At 43.5% G+C, this 17186-nt stretch overlaps 1 protein-coding gene across 3 annotated transcripts in view; it reads right to left on the reverse strand.

Annotated features, from left to right (window-relative positions):
* Window positions 1-14941, reverse strand: part of LOC124034575 (rap guanine nucleotide exchange factor 1-like) — a 61060-nt gene extending 46119 nt beyond the window's left edge. For 2 of the 3 annotated variants that reach the window (XM_046347953.1, XM_046347952.1), the window contains exons 1-5: window positions 14714-14940; window positions 4381-4526; window positions 2427-2605; window positions 1820-1976; window positions 1426-1514 (exon numbers count right to left, since the gene is read on the reverse strand). In XM_046347953.1, coding sequence (XP_046203909.1) covers window positions 1426-1514; window positions 1820-1976; window positions 2427-2605; window positions 4381-4526; window positions 14714-14741 — 599 coding nt within the window. In that variant the 5' untranslated portion in view covers window positions 14742-14940. Of the gene's footprint in view, window positions 1-1425; window positions 1515-1819; window positions 1977-2426; window positions 2606-4380; window positions 4527-14713 lie in introns of all 3 variants that reach the window. The other variant, XM_046347951.1, reaches the window with a different exon arrangement.
* Window positions 14942-17186: the final 2245 nt, after the last annotated feature.

Below are 17186 nucleotides of genomic sequence, written 5' to 3' on the forward strand. Positions count from 1 at the left end.
TGACAATGACAGTGGTCAAACGTTTTCTGTAAGTCTTCACAAGGTTTTCACACACTGTTGCTGGTATTTTGGCCCATTCCTCCATGCAGATCTCCTCTAGAGCAGTGATGTTTTGGGGCCGTTGCTGGGCAACACAGACTTTCAACTCCCTCCAAAGATTTTCTATGGGGTTGAGATCTGGAGACTGCCAGGCCACTCCAGGACCTTGAAATGCTTCTTACGAAGCCACTCCTTCGTTGCCCGGGCGGTGTGCTTGGGATCATTGTCATGCTGAAAGACCCAGCCACGTTTCATCTTCAATGCCCTTGCTGATGGAAGGAGGTTTTCACTCAAAATCTTACGATACATGGCCCCATTCATTCTTTCCTTTACACGGATCAGTCGTCCTGGTCCCTTTGCAGAAAATCAGCCCCAAAGCATGATGTTTCCACCCCCATGCTTCACAGTAGGTATGGTGTTCTTTGCATGAAACTCAGCATTCTTTGTCCTCCAAACACAACAAGTAGAGTTTTTACCAAGAAGTTACATTTTGGTTTCATCTGACCATATGACTTTCTCCCAATCTTCTTCTGGATCATCCAAATGCTCTCTAGCAAACTTCAGACGGGCCTGGACATGTACTGGCTTAAGGGGGACACGTCTGGCACTGCAGGATTTGAGTCCCTGGCGGCGTAGTGTGTTACTGATGGTAGGCTTTGTTACTTTGGTCGCAGCTCTCTGCAGGTCATTCACTAGGTCACCCCGTGTGGTTCTGGGATTTTTGCTCACCGTTCTTGTGATCATTTTGACCCCACATGGTGAGATCTTGCGTGGAGCCCCAGATCGAGGGAGATTATCAGTGGTCTTGTATGTCTTCCATTTCCTAATAACTGCTCCCACAGTGGATTTCTTCAAACCAAGCTGCTTACCTATTGCAGATTCAGTCTTCCCAGCCTGGTGCAGGTATACAATTTTGTTTCTGGTGTTTCTGGTGTCCTTTGACAGCTCTTTGGTCTTGGAGTTTGGAGTGTGACTGTTTGAGGTTGTAAACAGGTGTATTTTATACTGATAACAAGTTCAAACAGGTGCCATTAATACAGGCAACGAGTGGAGGACAGAGGAGCCTCTTAAAGAAGAAGTTACAAGTCTGTGAGAGCCAGAATTCTTGCTTGTTTGTAGGTGACCAAATACATATTTTCCACCATAATTTGCAAATAAATAAATAAAAAATCCTACAATGTGATTTTCTGGATTTTTTCCATTAATTTTGTCTGTCATAGTTGAAGTTACCTATGATGAAAATTACAGGCCTCTCATCTTTTTAAGTGGGAGAACTTGCACAATTGGTAGCTGACTAAATACTTTTTTGCCCCACTGTATTTACTGAACATATGAGAAAATGAGGTTAGTGGAGGAGTGTATTGATGTCCTCCGTCGCTCACTCACCTCTCAGGTGGGGTGGCCACTGGCACTGGTTTGACAGGAGACGTGGGGGAAGGATGCTCCTGTTTCTCTATGGTCAGTTTCACTAGCTCCTGTGAACAATCACCGTGTGCAGTTATAAATGCTAGACAACTTCATAGCCATTTTTACCATCTCTTACTGAGAGAGTACTAAGTACTCGGCTAGCAACCATTTCCCCAAAAACCATAACGTTAATTAAATGGTACACATAATCTGCGATGTCTCATATTTCATGTTTCTGGTATGCTAACCTTTCCTTAACACCGCCGAGCACTACCTTGATCACAGTGGTGACAGTCTGGTATGCTAACATTACCTTAACACCGCCGAGCACTACCTTAATCACAGTGGTGATGGTCTGGCATGCTAACATTACCTTAACACCATCAAGCACTGCCTTGATCACAGTGGTGACGGTAACGATGGTTTCTTTATCTTCCAGGTTGACCCCCTCCAGCATGACTTGGTCAGACCAACGGATGAGATTGCCCAGACTCTGGTACACACGGTTCAGACAGGAGGACACCCCCGAGCTGTGAACACCCCAGAGGAAAGATTGGGCTCACAGACTGACAAAAACACTCCATGGTTGGTTGGCAATTCTGTATCAGTCTTTGAAGGTTCCTCATGATTTCAACCTTAAAACGAATATAATCAGCAACTTAAAATGACATTTGGCTGGATCTCGCCTCGTGACTTTTGAAGCGTTGTCTAAAAATCCTCAATGGGCTAACAAGCTCTAGATACAGTGCATTCAGAAAGTATTCAGACCCCTTCCCCTTTTCCACATTTTGTTATATTAAAGCCTTATTCTAAAATTGATTCAATATTTTTCCCCCCTCAATCTACACACAATAGCTCAAAACGACAAAGCAAAAACAGGTTTTTGCAAAATACATTATAGAAAAATGTTTTGCTTTGTCATTATGGGGTATTGTGTGTAGATTGATGAGGAAAGTGTATCTCCCCTGGGCCAGACTCACCTGTGCTGGATCCTTGTATCCACTTGGACTAAAGGCAGGATGGCCTCCAGGACCTTACTGGCAGAGCCTGGTAACATCTCCAGCACCTTCTTGTCCACCGCCATCTTGTCAATGATGGTCTTGAAGTAACGCAAGGCACTGACCACGTCTTTCTCTTGCTCCTCTAACCGACTCAGACTCTGTAATAGTAAGACAACGTGAGAACAATCGTGAACTTGGTGGCGTGGCATTACTTTTATTAACGGCATCTTGGTTGTGTGATTATTGCATAACATGAGGCTTTGTTTGTCACTCTGCCTTCAGTCTCACTCTGTTTTCTTGTAGGATATAAATCAACAACTAATTGCAATTTTTGAGACGGGCACAGCAAAAGCTTGAGGTCTATGTAGAGGGAGAGATATATACACTGCTCAAAAAAATAAAGGGAACACTAAAATAACACATCCTAGATCTGAATGAATGAAATATTCTTATTAAATACTTTTTTCTTTACATAGTTGAATGTGCTGACAACACAATCAAATTTATCCACCCATGGAGGTCTGGATTTGGAGTCACACTCAAAATTAAAGTGGAAAACTACACTACAGGCTGATCCAACTTTGAGGTAATGTCCTTAAAACAAGTCCAAATGAGGCTCAGTAGTGTGTGTGGCCTCCACGTGCCTGTATGACCTCCCTACAACACCTGGGCATGCTCCTGATGAGGTGGCGGATGGTCTCCTGAGGGATCTCCTCCCAGACCTGGACTAAAGCATCCGCCAACTCCTGGACAGTCTGTTGTGCAACATGGCGTTGGTGGGTGGGGCGAGACATGATGTCCCAGATGTGCTCAATTGGATTCAGGTCTGGGGAACGGGCGGGCCAGTCCATAGCATCAATGCCTTCCTCTTGCAGGAACTGCTGACACACTCCAGCCACATGAGGTCTAGCATTGTCTTGCATTAGGAGGAACCCAGGGCCAACCGCACCAACATATGGTCTCACAAGGGGTCTGAGGAGCTCATCTCGGTACCTAATGGCAGTCAGGCGACCTCTGGCGAGCACATGGAGGGCTGTGCGGCTCCCCAAAGAAATGCCACCCCACACCATGACTGACCCACCGCCAAACCGGTCATGCTGGAGGATGTTGCAGGCAGCAGAACGTTCTCCACGGCATCTCCAGACTCTATCACGTCTGTCACATGTGCTCAGTGTGAACCTGCTTTCATCTGTGAAGAGCACAGGGCGCCAGTGGCGAATTTGCCAATCTTGGTGTTCTCTAGCAAATGCCAAACGTCCTGCACGGTGTTGGGATGTAAGCACAACACCCACCTGTGGACGTCGGGCCCTCATACCACCCTCATGGAGTCTGTTTCTGATCGTTTGAGCAGACACATGCACATTTGTGACCTGCTGGAGGTCATTTTGCAGGGCTTTGGCAGTGCTCCTCCTTGCGGAGGTAGCGGTCCTGCTGCTGGGTTGTTGCCTACGGCCTCCTCCACGTCTCCCGATGTGATGGCCTGTCTCCTGGTAGCGCCTCCATGCTCTGGACACTACGTTGACAGACACAGCAAACCTTCTTGCCACAGCTCGCATTGATGTGCCATCCTGGATGAGCTGCACTACCTGAGCCACTTGTGTGGGTTGTAGACTCCGTCTCATGCTACCACTAGAGTGAAAGCACCGCCAGCATTCAAAAGTGACCAAAACATCAGCCAGGAAGCATAGGAACTGAGAAGTGGTCTGTGGTAACCACCTGCAGAACCACTCCTTTATTGGGGGTGTCTTGCTAATTGCCTATAAATTATACCTGTTATCTATTCCATTTGCAAAACAGCATGTGAAATGTATTGTCAATCAGTGTTGCTTCCTAAGTGGACAGTTTGATTTCACAGAAGTGTGATTGACTTGGAGTTACATTGTGTTGTTTAAGTGTTCCCTTTATTTTTTTGGGCAGTGTACATTAAACACACCTTGTTAGCAGGTTTCTCCGCAGTCTTGACGCCATGTTCTAAAGGCGGCTTACTGACTTTCTTTGAGGGTGTCCTTTTGATTTTGGGAGAGTGGAACTTGTCCATAAGCTTCATGGTGAAGGAAGACAAATGGGAGCGTTGAGAGTCTGAGGAGGAGAGGGAAAGAGAGAAAGGCATAGTTAAGAGAAGAACCGCTAATCTTCATAATCAAGGGAGCGTGAATTAAGAGAACACTAGTTAGAAAGTCACTTTTCGAGACACCACACGTCAAACTATGGAAGTTTCATTTAATGAAACACAACCTCTCCCAACTGCATTTGTTCAGAACTTCGGCCTACAAGGAATAGTAAGCACGTTCTGTGCTTCTGAAGAACAATCAATATAGGAGAGTGAGATAAAAAGTGAATTTTTGTCAGAGTGAGATAATAGATAGGCCTACCTCACCAACAAAGTACACATATTAGCCTTAACTGCATAATATGAGTGAGAGCCTTGTAATCTGTCCTCATAAAAAATAACATGTACTGTACTTCAACTGTATAGAAATAATAGTTACCGTCAAAACCTAAAATACGTTGTAGAGTACATCAAACAAATCTGCCCGTTTTTCATTGTCAACTGCATTAAGTCCATGGCCCAAATTAATCCTTTAGCAACCCGTACAGACAAAGGGGCTGGGACACAATGACATCAGCTTTATGAGAGAACCTTCTGCGGAATGATGTGTTGCACATGGGACTCTTTATTTGGGAGTGTTTAAGTGGTGACTTAACACACTACATGACAAAAGGCGTACCCTCACTCGTGCTCACTGTTATGAGAGCAGCGATTCCCCACAACCCCAACACCCCGAATCTGGATAGACCACTGCTATGGCAACAAGCAGTTTATTTACAATACTACATGTTTTCTCATGATCTCCAAACAATCTGGCTCCCATCACGGCCCTCTAAGAGTTGACTGCAGGCGGTGCTGCGCATGCCTGTGTGACCGATAGGGTTCAAAACCAGCCAACCCGGACTTCTGTGCTCCACAAGACTGTTAGCCCGCTGACCTTAAAGGGATACTTCAGGATTATGGCATTGAAGTCATTTACCTACTTCCCAGATGAACTCATGGATACCATTTTTATGTCTCTGTGTGCAGTTTGGAGGAAGTTGCTAACTACAGTTAGCGGATTGTGGCAGTGGCTACGTAAACAAACCCAAACATGTTGACTATAGTCTCTCCTTTCCATAGACTGATAACAAGGTAAGGAAATAAATACACTGATCAAAAATAAACACAACATGTAAAGTGTTGGTCCCATGTTTCATGAGCTGAAATAAAAGATCCCAGAATATTTCCATATGCACAGAAATCTTATTTCTCTAAGATTTTGTCCACAAATTTGTTTACATCCTTTGTTTGTGAGCATTTCTCCTTTACCAAGATAATCCATCCACCTGACAGGTGTAGCATATCAAGAAGTTGATTAAACAGCATGGTCATTACACAGGTCCACCTTGTGCTGGGGAAATAAAAGGACACTTTAAAATGTGCAGTCTTGTCACACAACACAATTCCACAGATGGCTCAAGTGCTGAGGGAGTGTGCAATTGGCATGCGGACTGCAGGAATGTCCACCTAAGATGTTGCCAGAGAATTTAATGTTAATTTTTCTACCATAAGCCACCTCAAATTTCATTTTAGAGAATTTGTCAGTGCGTCCAACCGGCCTCAAAACCACAGACCACATGTAACCGTGCCAGCCCAGGACCTCCACATCCAAATCAAATTTTATTTGTCACATACACGTTTAGCAGATGTTAATGCGAGTGTAGCGAAATGCTTGTGCTTCTAGTTCTGACCATGCTGTATTATCTAACAAGTAATCTAACATAACAATTTCACAACAACTACCTTATACACAGAAGTGTAAAGGGAAGAATAAGAATAGGTACATAAAAATATATGAATGAGCGATGGCCGAACGGCATAGGCAAGATGCACTAGATGGTATGGAGTACAGTATATACATATGAGATGAGTAATGTAGGGTATGTAAACATTATATAAAGTGGCCTTGTTTAAAGTGGCTAGTGATACATTTATTACATCAATTTTACATTATTAAAGTGGCTAGAGATGAGTCAGTATCTTGGCAGCAGCCCCTCAATGTTAGTGATGGCTGTTGAACAGTCTGATGGCCTTGAGATAGAAGCTGTTTTTCAGTATCTTGGTCCCCGCTTTGATGCACCTGTACTGACCTCGCCTTCTGGATGATAGCGGGGTGAACAGGCAGTGGCTCAGGCGGTTGATGTCCTTGATGATCTTTTTGGCCTTCCTGTGACATCGGGTGGTGTAGGTGTCCTGGAGGGCAGGTAGTTTGCCCCCCGGTGATGCGTTGTGCAGACCTCACTACCCTCTGGAGAGCCTTACGGTTGTGGGCGGAGCAGTTGCCGTACCAGGCTGTGATACAAAGGTAAAGGTTTGTGGGTGTTTTTGGTGACAAGCTGAATTTCTTCAGCCTCCTGAGGTTGAAGAGGAGCTGCTGCGCCTTCTACACCACGCTGTCTGTGTGGGTGGACCATTTCAGTTTGTCCGTGATGTGTACGCCAAGGAACTTAAAACTTCCCACCTTCTCCACTACTGTCCCGTCGATGTGGATAAGGGGGGTGCTCCCTATGCTGTTTCCTGAAGTCCACGATCATCTCCTTTGTTTTGTTGACGTTGAGTGTGAGGTTATTTTCCTGACACCACACTCCAAGGGCCCTCACCTCCTCCCTGTAGGCCGTCCCGATCTGATCCATTGTCCTGAGTGGTGGACCAAACAGAGGATCCGCTTCGGGAAAGTAGTATTCCTGGTCTTAAATGTTGGTGAGTTGACATTGCTCTTATTTCCAATAGTTCTTCCCGACTGTATGTAATAAAACATCATATTTTCTTGGGTAACAATGTAAGAAATAACACATAAGGAAACTAAATACCGCATAGTTTCCTAGGAACATGAAGCGAGGCGGCCATCTCTGTCAGCACCGGAAGTACAGGCTTCTTCACCTGCGGGGTCGCTGATACCAGCCACCAGCTGATGAAACAGTATGTTTGCATAACCAAAGAATTTCTGCACAAACTGTCAGAAACCATGTCAGGGAAGCTCATCTGTGTGCTGTAAGCTGAAAATGTCCCAGTTCTTCCATGGCCTGCATACTCACCAGAAGTCTCCCATTGAGCATTTTTGGGATGCCAATACACAACAACTTCGCACAGCAATTGAAGAGGAGTGGGACATTCCACAGGCCACAATCATTAGCCTGATCAACTCTATATGAAGGAGATGTGTCGCGCTGTATGAGGCAAATGATGGTCACACCCGATACTGACTGGTTTTCTGATCCACGCTCCTATCTTCTTCTTTTTTTTAAAGGTATCTGTGACCAACAGATGCATATACATATTCCCAAACTAAAATTGAACAGAGGGGCTTAATGAGCTAAGCTACATTATGCATCAGTGAAGCCTATTTGGAAGACACTAGTTGTGCACAGCACAGCATTCAAAACACCTCAGGTAGCCTATACAGGATACAGCCCATTTCCCCTTCTCTGCGAGGTAGTGAAGATTTGCAGAGAAACTGAAAACAAAAGCTTGATGCTGCTGGCATACCCATACTAAATGGGTGAAAAGGGGGGGGGGGTTGAAACTGGATATTGAGTACATAAATAAACACCAATGATTGTGCTGCTCTTCCGTTGTGTACAGAAGCATGGGACTCCTGCCAGGGATAGGTCAATGGCTTTAGAGAGAGAATCAGCAGGCTTCACAACAGGGGGTGAAATGATTCTGCCTATAGAGTCAATGAGGATGAATGCAGTCTGGATGTCCATTCACTGCTCATCTCATCCAGTGTTTGCTGTGAATTCCTCGCTGTGCCCATCAATCTCTGGGGATGTGCCACCCTTCCGCTAAAACAGGCAGGTTGTTGTGATTGTGACTGCCTGCTGCCAGCAGTGAACAAAATTAATGAGTTTCCAGAATAGAGTCACAACAAGTCATCGTCTGGCTAACTAGGTTGCTTTGACCAGTTTGGAAACTATGATGTGAGAATGTTTTACAGGAAAAGGTTGATTATCAGATCCCAGTAAATCTCTGTCTTCCCAAGGGCAGATCATGGTAAACATCTTTCTGAAATAGCTACGGAATGGATGATCAGGCAATGGTAAAGGTGAAGTTGACTTAATTTGAACCAAATCTGTATTTTGGATGTACAGTGGCAAGAAAAAGTATGTGAACCCTTTGGAATTACCTGGATTTCTGCATAAATTTGATCTGATCTTCATTTTAGTCACAACAATGGACAGACACAGTGTGTTAAACTAATAACATACGAATAACTGTATTTTTCTTGTCTATATTGAATACATAATTTAAACAATCACAGTGTAAGTTGTAAAAAGTATGTGAACCCCTAGGCTAATGACTTCTCCAAAAGCTAATTGGAGTCAGGAGTAGAGGTCGACCGATTATGATTTTTCAACACCGATACCAATTATTGGAGGACCAAAAAAAGCCAATGCCGATTTTTTGTATTTATAATAATGACAATTACAACAATACTGAATGAACACTTTTATTTCAACTTATTATATATACATCAATAAAATCAACTTAGCCTCAAATAAATAATGAAACATGTTCAATTTGGTTTAAATAATGCAAAAACTAAGTGTTGGAGAAGAAAGTAAAAGTGCAATATGTGCCATGTAAGAAAGCTAACATTTCAGTTCCTTGCTCAGAACATGAGAACATATGAAAGCTGGTGGTTCCTTTTAACATGAGTCTTCAATATTCCCAGGTAAGAAGTTTTAGGTTGTAGTTATTCTAGGAATTATAGGACTATTTCTCTCTATACCATTTATATTTCATATACCTTTTACTATTGGATGTTCTTCTAGGAACTTTAGTATTGCCAGTGTAACAGTATAGCTTCCGTCCCTCTCCTCGCTCACACCTGGGCTCGAACCAGGAACACATCGACAACAGCCACCCTCAAAGCAGCATTACCCATGCAGAGCAAGGGTAACAACTACTCCAAGTCTCAGAGCGAGTGACGTTTGAAAAACTATTAGCACGCACCCCACTAACTAGCTAGCCATTTCACATCGGTTACACCAGCCTAATCTCGGGAGTTGATAGGTTTGAAGTCATAAACAGTGCAATGCTTGAAGCACAGTGAAGAGCTGCTGGCAAAACGCACAAAAGTGCTGTTTGAATGAATGCTTACGAGCCTGCTGGTGCCTACCATCGCTCAGTCAGACTGCTCTATCAAATCATAGACTTAATTATAACATAACACACAGAAATACGAGCCGTTGGTCATTAATATGGTCGAATCCGGAAACTATCATTTCAAAAACAAAACGTTTATTATTTCCGTGAAATACGGAACCGTTCGGTATTTTATCTAACGGGTGGCATCCCTCAGTCTAAATATTCTTGTTACATTGCACAACCTTCAATGTTATGTCATAATTACATAAAAGACATTGAGTTGCTCATTGATTTAAGCGGTGTAGACAGGTTGAAGCAATACAAAAAGGCCTACGTTTGCTGCTCACATCTACTGCCAGCAACATCTACGGCACACCCAGTCATCAAGTAGGCTAATACACAGAGGCCATTATAATGAGTTGTAAGAAACACTCCAATGCAATAACCCAATAGCAGACAGGGCACAAAAACAATTGAGCAGTGCTTGAGTTACTAAGAAAATGAATTCATTGGTCAGAATTGATCCATCTATGGACATTCAACAACAAATGAGGTCAAGATAAAATAGAAAAAGAACTAGGGAACAATCATCAGAAATCACAACAATAAAGAGGTCGTAAAACATTGTGCCTTCATGTCAGCGTTAACTTAAACAGAACAGGCAGATGTCCAAATTCAGGACCAATGTTTCAGTTTCCTCTGTATAACACCTTTTTGCTCCTACTTCAAACCAACACCATGACATTGAAATGCCAAAAGGAGCCTCTGTATGTATGGGTTCTGACTGCTCTCTGATGTTGTTGAATTTACTTCCTTGACATGTCCCGCTGCTCCATAAGCTATAAAGGGTCACTTTGCTCTCAGGTCTTCAAGCACCCCGACTATTAAACCAAAATATAACCAAGCCTATATGGCCACGGCATCAGTTTCCAACATTGTGAGGGCTGAACCATTTCACTTCCTGTAATAGATACATTTAGACATTAGCCTTCATAGCCTGTTTTAAGAACTTCCAGGCCCTACTCATTACTTCCTCTTCTATTTCAAAACTCATTTAACTAGAACACAATGCTACTGGAACTTAGCTTAGTTCTTCAATTACTATTTTGAGTGTAGAGAATAACTGTTCCTAGCTACTTTTAACAACATGGCATGACTGCTATATATCCATCTGCAACAGCCACTCTAGCTAACTTGAAAATAACATTTACATGAGCAAGAGGGTGCAGTAACCACTCCCCTGTTTGCTCGGTCTCTGTGCAAGGGTGGAAATCTCTCCACCATGGTGGTAAAGAAAGGTGAGGCCAGAACAGGCATGACTGTAGCCAGCAGATCTGTCCCACTTGCTTACAGCTGGCACTAGGGTCGGACAGCATTCCTGTGTATATGAAGACACTGTGGAACTGGCGTGAGATATGGCTCGGAAAAAAACTTACATCGATTCAGGGATGAGAAATGCGTTGCACTTAGAATTGCCCCATTATCCCAACTGTTACACAAATCTATCTATCAAATCAAATTGTGTAGACTAACAGTGAAATGCTTACTTACGGACCCTTCCGAACAATGCAGAGAAAAATATAAAAATAATAGAAAGATAATTACACAAGGAATAAATACAAAAAGTAATGAGACCTTGGTTTATATACACAGGGTACCAGTACTGAGTAGAGGTGCAGGGGTACGAGGTAATTAACGTAAATATGGACATATGGGTAGGGCGGAAGTGACAAGGCAACAATATAGATAAGCAGTAGCAGCAGCGTATGTGATGAATCAAAAGAGTCCGTGTAAATAGCAGATAGTCCGAGTAGCTATTTGGTTAACTATTTAGCGGTCGTTGACTATTTTAAGGTCCTTCCTCTGACACCACCTGTTATAGAGGTCCAAGATGGCAGGGAGCTCGGCCCCAGGGATGTACTGGGCTGTACGCACTTCCCTTTGTAGTGCTTTTATCAGATGCCAAGCAGTTGCCATACCAAGGGGTGATGCAGCCAGTCAAGATGCTATCAATGGTATAGTTGTACAACATTTTGAGGATCTGGGGGCCCATGCAAAATCTTTTTAGCCTCCTGTGTGTGGACCATGCTAATTCCTTAGTGATGTGGACACTGAGGAACTTGAAGCTCTCGACCCACTCCACTACAGCCAGGTTGATGTGGATGGCGGCATGCTCTGCCGCCGGCTGCTCGTTAAGAAAACACCCATATTCGTCCTCATGCTAGACCCTACATCTGGAACGTTCTGGGAGGGAGAGGAGGACATGACGTAGGGCCAGCAGTAAGAGCGTTGGGCCAGTAACCGAAAGGTCGCTGGTTCGAATACTCGAGCCGGCAAGGTGAAATATCTGTTGATGTACCATTGAGAGACACTTAAACCTAATTTGCTCCAGTGTGCCGTACTACTATGGCTGACCCTGTAAAGCAACACATTTCACTGCACCCATCCTGTGTGTGACAAAGCATTTTTTTGCTTTTTATGGAATGGCATGTCTCGTTGAACAACAAAAGAGCTGATTGGCTGTCACTGCCATTCCAAAATGGATGCTGTGGCTTCTACCTACCCTAGTGCAGCTGTAAGCAGTTGTAAACAAGCGGGTCGGGATCTGCTGGCTAGCATGACTGAGTCATGACTGTTAGTAGCCCCCCAAAATAACCACAAATGTAGGTCACGCATAAGGATGCATCAGAACTTATCAGGGCCCGTTTCCACAAAGCGTCTCTGAGTAGGAGTTCTGATCTAGGATCAGTTTTGGGGGGTTTTGTTCATAATTAATATGATTGTATGGACAGATCCTAGATCAGCACTCCTACTGTGAGACGCTTTGTGGATACGGCCCTAGACCAAGAGGAACTGCAGAGAACTAGTGGGAGGATTACTGAAGATGAAGGTAAATTGTAAAAAAAAGAATTGCCACAACAAAGACAGAGCCTCTATAGTTATCTCTCAGTGGGAAATTATCAAGAATCATAGCTACAAGAGAGAACACATATACAATAGGGCCTCAGACTGTTCCAAACTGATCTGCCGGCACTAGTAACATTTAGCCTGCAAAACATAAAAATGACATAATTTAAAATAAAACACAGTACCGCAATTCCCCCCCCCCCCCCCCCCCATCTGTGTAGCCTAGCCCATTTGTAATCGCTAGCTTGTTGGGCGGTATGCTGGTAGCATCCCTTGTGCAAGTGATGAAACTCCCCCTGAGACTTGAAGTAAGCTAGTTATATTCCTTGCGCTGCAAGGACCAAGGCTTTTTTGGAGTGATAGGTAACGCTGCTTTGTGAGTGCATATTGTTGATGTGCAGAAGGTCCCTGGTTCGAGCCCAAAGGGACAGGGTCTACTTTGTATGGCAGCAAGAAGGCCTTCCTCTGACAACCACTGCTGGGAAGCTCTTAATGTGCACTCAGAGATAACCAACACCATTTTTTTCATCAATCTAAAAGGAATGTGTTGCCAATGGCCGTTTAAAACTAGAGGAGATTATATCTAATCAGCTCATTTGAACACCACTGTAATTACACATCCGATGAGATAACACTGTTATTAATGCGTTAGCTTGTCCACAGTCATTCAACCAACACCAACCAGCAGCCACTGATCAGGATCACAGCACACACTCAACAAGGACATCCTGATCCTACCACTTCTAGTTCACCATGAACCAGTAGTGAACAACACCTCCTGAGATTAGTGCTGGCCCTGCCATTTAGAATTCCAGATGTATGACCATTTCTAAACCCACAACCCAACAGAGAGCAAATCAATAGGCCTTAAGTCTTCTCTGAAACAGTATAAACTTTAATCGAATCATTCCTGAATCGTATGGCAGGTATGAGTAACACATTTCATCATAAACACACCCAATTAATTTGAAGGTGGCAAAAAAGATGGGTTGACTGACTCCTTAGCAGTCTCAACTAGTTCTCTAGTGTCAACTCACTAAATACATAGAACACATACATACTGGCTACAGATGGGGACACTTGACTTAAGTAGTTAGAAGTGACTCTTTCCAGCCAGAGGATGTAGGAAGGTTCAGTGAACTATGACTCACACTAGTTCTCATACCCATGAGAAGAGAAAGACTCTCACACTGTGAATTAGACAAAGTACTTGTTATTCTCCTCGAATAGCTAGTCCCTGATCAGGAAGGTCAGATCAGGTGGTGGAGGGTAATAACCAACCCTTGACAGCTACTGGCTGTAAATCATAGGGATGGAGAAAACACTACTACTACATTGCTAGTTAGACCCTATTTATCAGGTAGCCTAGAATGAATGACGGCTATTGTCACTGTGTATTTTAAAAGTAACAGTGACACGCAAACTATATTATGATGTAGCTATAATTAACTAGCTACCTTGTTAACGTTACTATCAATACTGTCAAACAAGTTTATATTCGGGCTACAGCAGACTGCGAAGGTTAACAAGCTCCTAAGCTAGCTATCTTAGCTAGCTAGTTTGCTAGACATGCTATAAATTCGCCACCAACTCTTTTCACAATAAAAAAACTAACTAGATAGATAACTAATTAAATGCGAATAGATTTATAGCAACATTGTAACAAAATATGAAAGTTGAGTTTTCCCATTTCAATCACGTTAACTCAGTTAGCTAGGCTACCATGTAGCTAGCCAATGCTAGCAATCTAACTTTGCCTGGTTAGCTAGCTAATATTAGCTAGTTAAACACTGATTGAATGTTTGGCCAATAGTGATTAGGTAGTAGCTACCTAGCTAACGCTGCGACAGAATGTGAAAGTTTGGTGGGTGATGCGGCCGTATTTCTAGCGAGAATAAAAAAGGCAGACAAATCAGACTGACTAGCTTCTAGCGAGAGGTCGTCACTAGTTAACATAGCCACAAAATCCTAATTATGGCTAAACCCCGCCCATTTATACAATTTATATTTTTCAACTCATATTTCCAACCTAACCGTAATAACCCTAACCTTAAATTAAGACCAAATTGCTATATTTTGACTTTGTGGCTGTGGAATCTGAATTTGTAGCTGTGTTGTTTAGTGGAAACCCTCGCTAGCTGCCGTTAGCTATTTAGTCCAGTCTAGCCGTGCTTACCTGGTTTACTCTCTATTTTCCCCGACATTTCGAAGTAGTGGCAGTATCGTGGAACAAATTAAATCCAAGGAGGTATTTTGACCTTTTATTCTCTTTTAATCCCACATCCTTCAGCCAAAGCGATTGAGTTTTGATAGTTCCGATGCAAATACAACAACCAGCAATTTCTGCTATCCCAGCCAGCCAGCCAGCCAGCCAGACCCCGACGATGAGAGAATGATGATGATGGGCAGACTAGCAGCCAGATGCAGACAACTCGGCTCAGTATCATAATCAATACCTCCCCCTTGTGGCTGGAATGAAGAAATGTTAGTGCACGCGACGAAAAGTGTGCCCTCCGGTGATGGATTTAGCAGAATAATCTGATTCATGAGTTTAATTTAATTGTACCTTTATTTAACCAGGTAGGCTAGTTGTGACCAAGTTCTCATTTACAACCGCGACCTGGCCAAGATAAAGCATAGCAGTGCGACACAAACAACACAGAGTTACACATAGGATAAACAAACATACAGTCAATAATGCAATAGAAAACTCTATATACAGTGTGTGCAAATGTAGTAAGATTGGGGAGGTAAAGGCAATAAATATGCCATAATGGCGAAATAATTTCAATTTAGCCATTAACACTGGAGTGATAGATGTGCAGAAGATGAATGTGCGAGTAGAGATACTGGGGTGCAAAGGAGCAACAACAAAAAACAATATGGGGATGAGGTAGTTGGGAGGGCTATTTACAGATGCTCTGTGTTCAGGTGCAATGATCGGTAAGCTGCTCTGACAGTCGATGCTTAAAGTTAGTGAGTGAGATATAAGACTCCAGCTACAGTGATTTTTGCAATTCGTTCCAGTCATTGGCAGCAAAGAACTGGAAGGAAAGGCATCCAAAGGAGGAGTTGTCTTTGGGGAAGACCAGTGAAATATACCTGCTGGAGCGCGTGCTACGGGTGGGTGCTGCTATGGTGACCAGTGAGCTGAGATGCGGGTTTGGCAATTAATATCAAGCGAGGGCCAGCCAACGAGAGCATACAGGTCGCAGTGGTGGATAGTGTATGGGGCTTTGGTGACAAAACGAATAGCACTGTGATAGACTACATCCAATTTGCTGAGTAGTGTTGGAGGCTATTTTGTAAATGCCATCACCGAAGTCACGGATCGGTAGGATAGTCAGTTTTACGAGGATATGTTTGGCAGCATGAGTGAAGGATGCTTTGTTACGAAATTGGAAGCTGATTCTAGATTACATTTTTGATTGAAGATGCTTAATGTGAGTCTGGAAGGAGAGTTTACAGTCTAACCAGACACCTAGGTATTTGTAGTTGTCCACATATTCTAAGTCGGAACCGTCCAGAGTAGTGATGCTAGATGGCAGGCAGGTGGGTGCAGGCAGCGATCGGTTGAAGAGCATGCATTTGGTTTTACTAGCATTTGAGAGCAGTTGGAGGCCACAGAAGGAGTGTTGTATGGTGTCGATGCTCGTCTGGAGGTTAGTTAACACAGTGTCCAAAGAAGGGCCAGAAGTATACAGAATGGTGTCATCTGTGTAGAGATGGATCAGAGAATCACCAGCAGCAAGAGCGACATCATTGATGTATACAGAGAAATGAGTAGGCCCAAGAATTGAACCTTGTGGCACCCCCATGGAGACTATCAGAGGTCCGGACAACAGGCCCTCCGATTTGACACACTGAACTCTATCTGAGAAGTAGTTGGTGAACCAGGCGAGGCAGTCATTTAAGAAACCTAGGCTGTTGAGTCTGCCGATAAGAATGTGGCGATGGACAGAGTCAAAAGCCTTGGCCAGGTCGATGAAGACGGCTGCACAATATTGTATTTTATTGATGGCGGTTATAATATCGTTTAGAACCTTGAGCGTGGCTGAGGTGCACCCATGACCCGCTCTGAAACCAGATTGCATAGCGGAGAAGGTACGGTGGGATTTGAAATGGTCAGTGATCTTGTTTGTTAACTTGGCTTTCGAAGACTTTAGAAAGGCAGGGTAGGATAGATAGATGAGTGAGAGAGTGTCACGCCCTGACCTTAGAGATCCTTATTATTCTCTATGATTGGTTAGATCAGGGTGTGACTCGGGTAGGAAATTCTATGTCTTCTGTTTCTTCGTTTTTGGCCGAGTGTGGTTCCCAGCTGTCTATCGTTGTCTCTGATTGGGGATCATACTTAGGCAGCCCATTTCCCCACCATTAGGTTGTGGGATCTTGTTTTCTGTTTAGTGTCTTAGCCTGACAGACCTGTGTGCTTTCGGTTTCGCTTTTGTTTGATTGTTTTTGAATAAAAGAATCATGAACACTTTCCACACTGCACCATCCAACCTGGAACTGAGTGAAAAATGTTTAGTCTGAAGCTATATTTTACTTCCAAAAGCCATGAAGAAAAATACTTTGCATTACTTTATAAGGACTGAATGCTAAATTAAGGCTGCCAAGCTTGATACAACTTCAATTAGCACTGACGT

This window comes from Oncorhynchus gorbuscha, linkage group LG04 (genome assembly GCF_021184085.1).
Source record: "Oncorhynchus gorbuscha isolate QuinsamMale2020 ecotype Even-year linkage group LG04, OgorEven_v1.0, whole genome shotgun sequence".
In the NCBI taxonomy this organism is placed as follows: domain Eukaryota; kingdom Metazoa; phylum Chordata; class Actinopteri; order Salmoniformes; family Salmonidae; genus Oncorhynchus; species Oncorhynchus gorbuscha.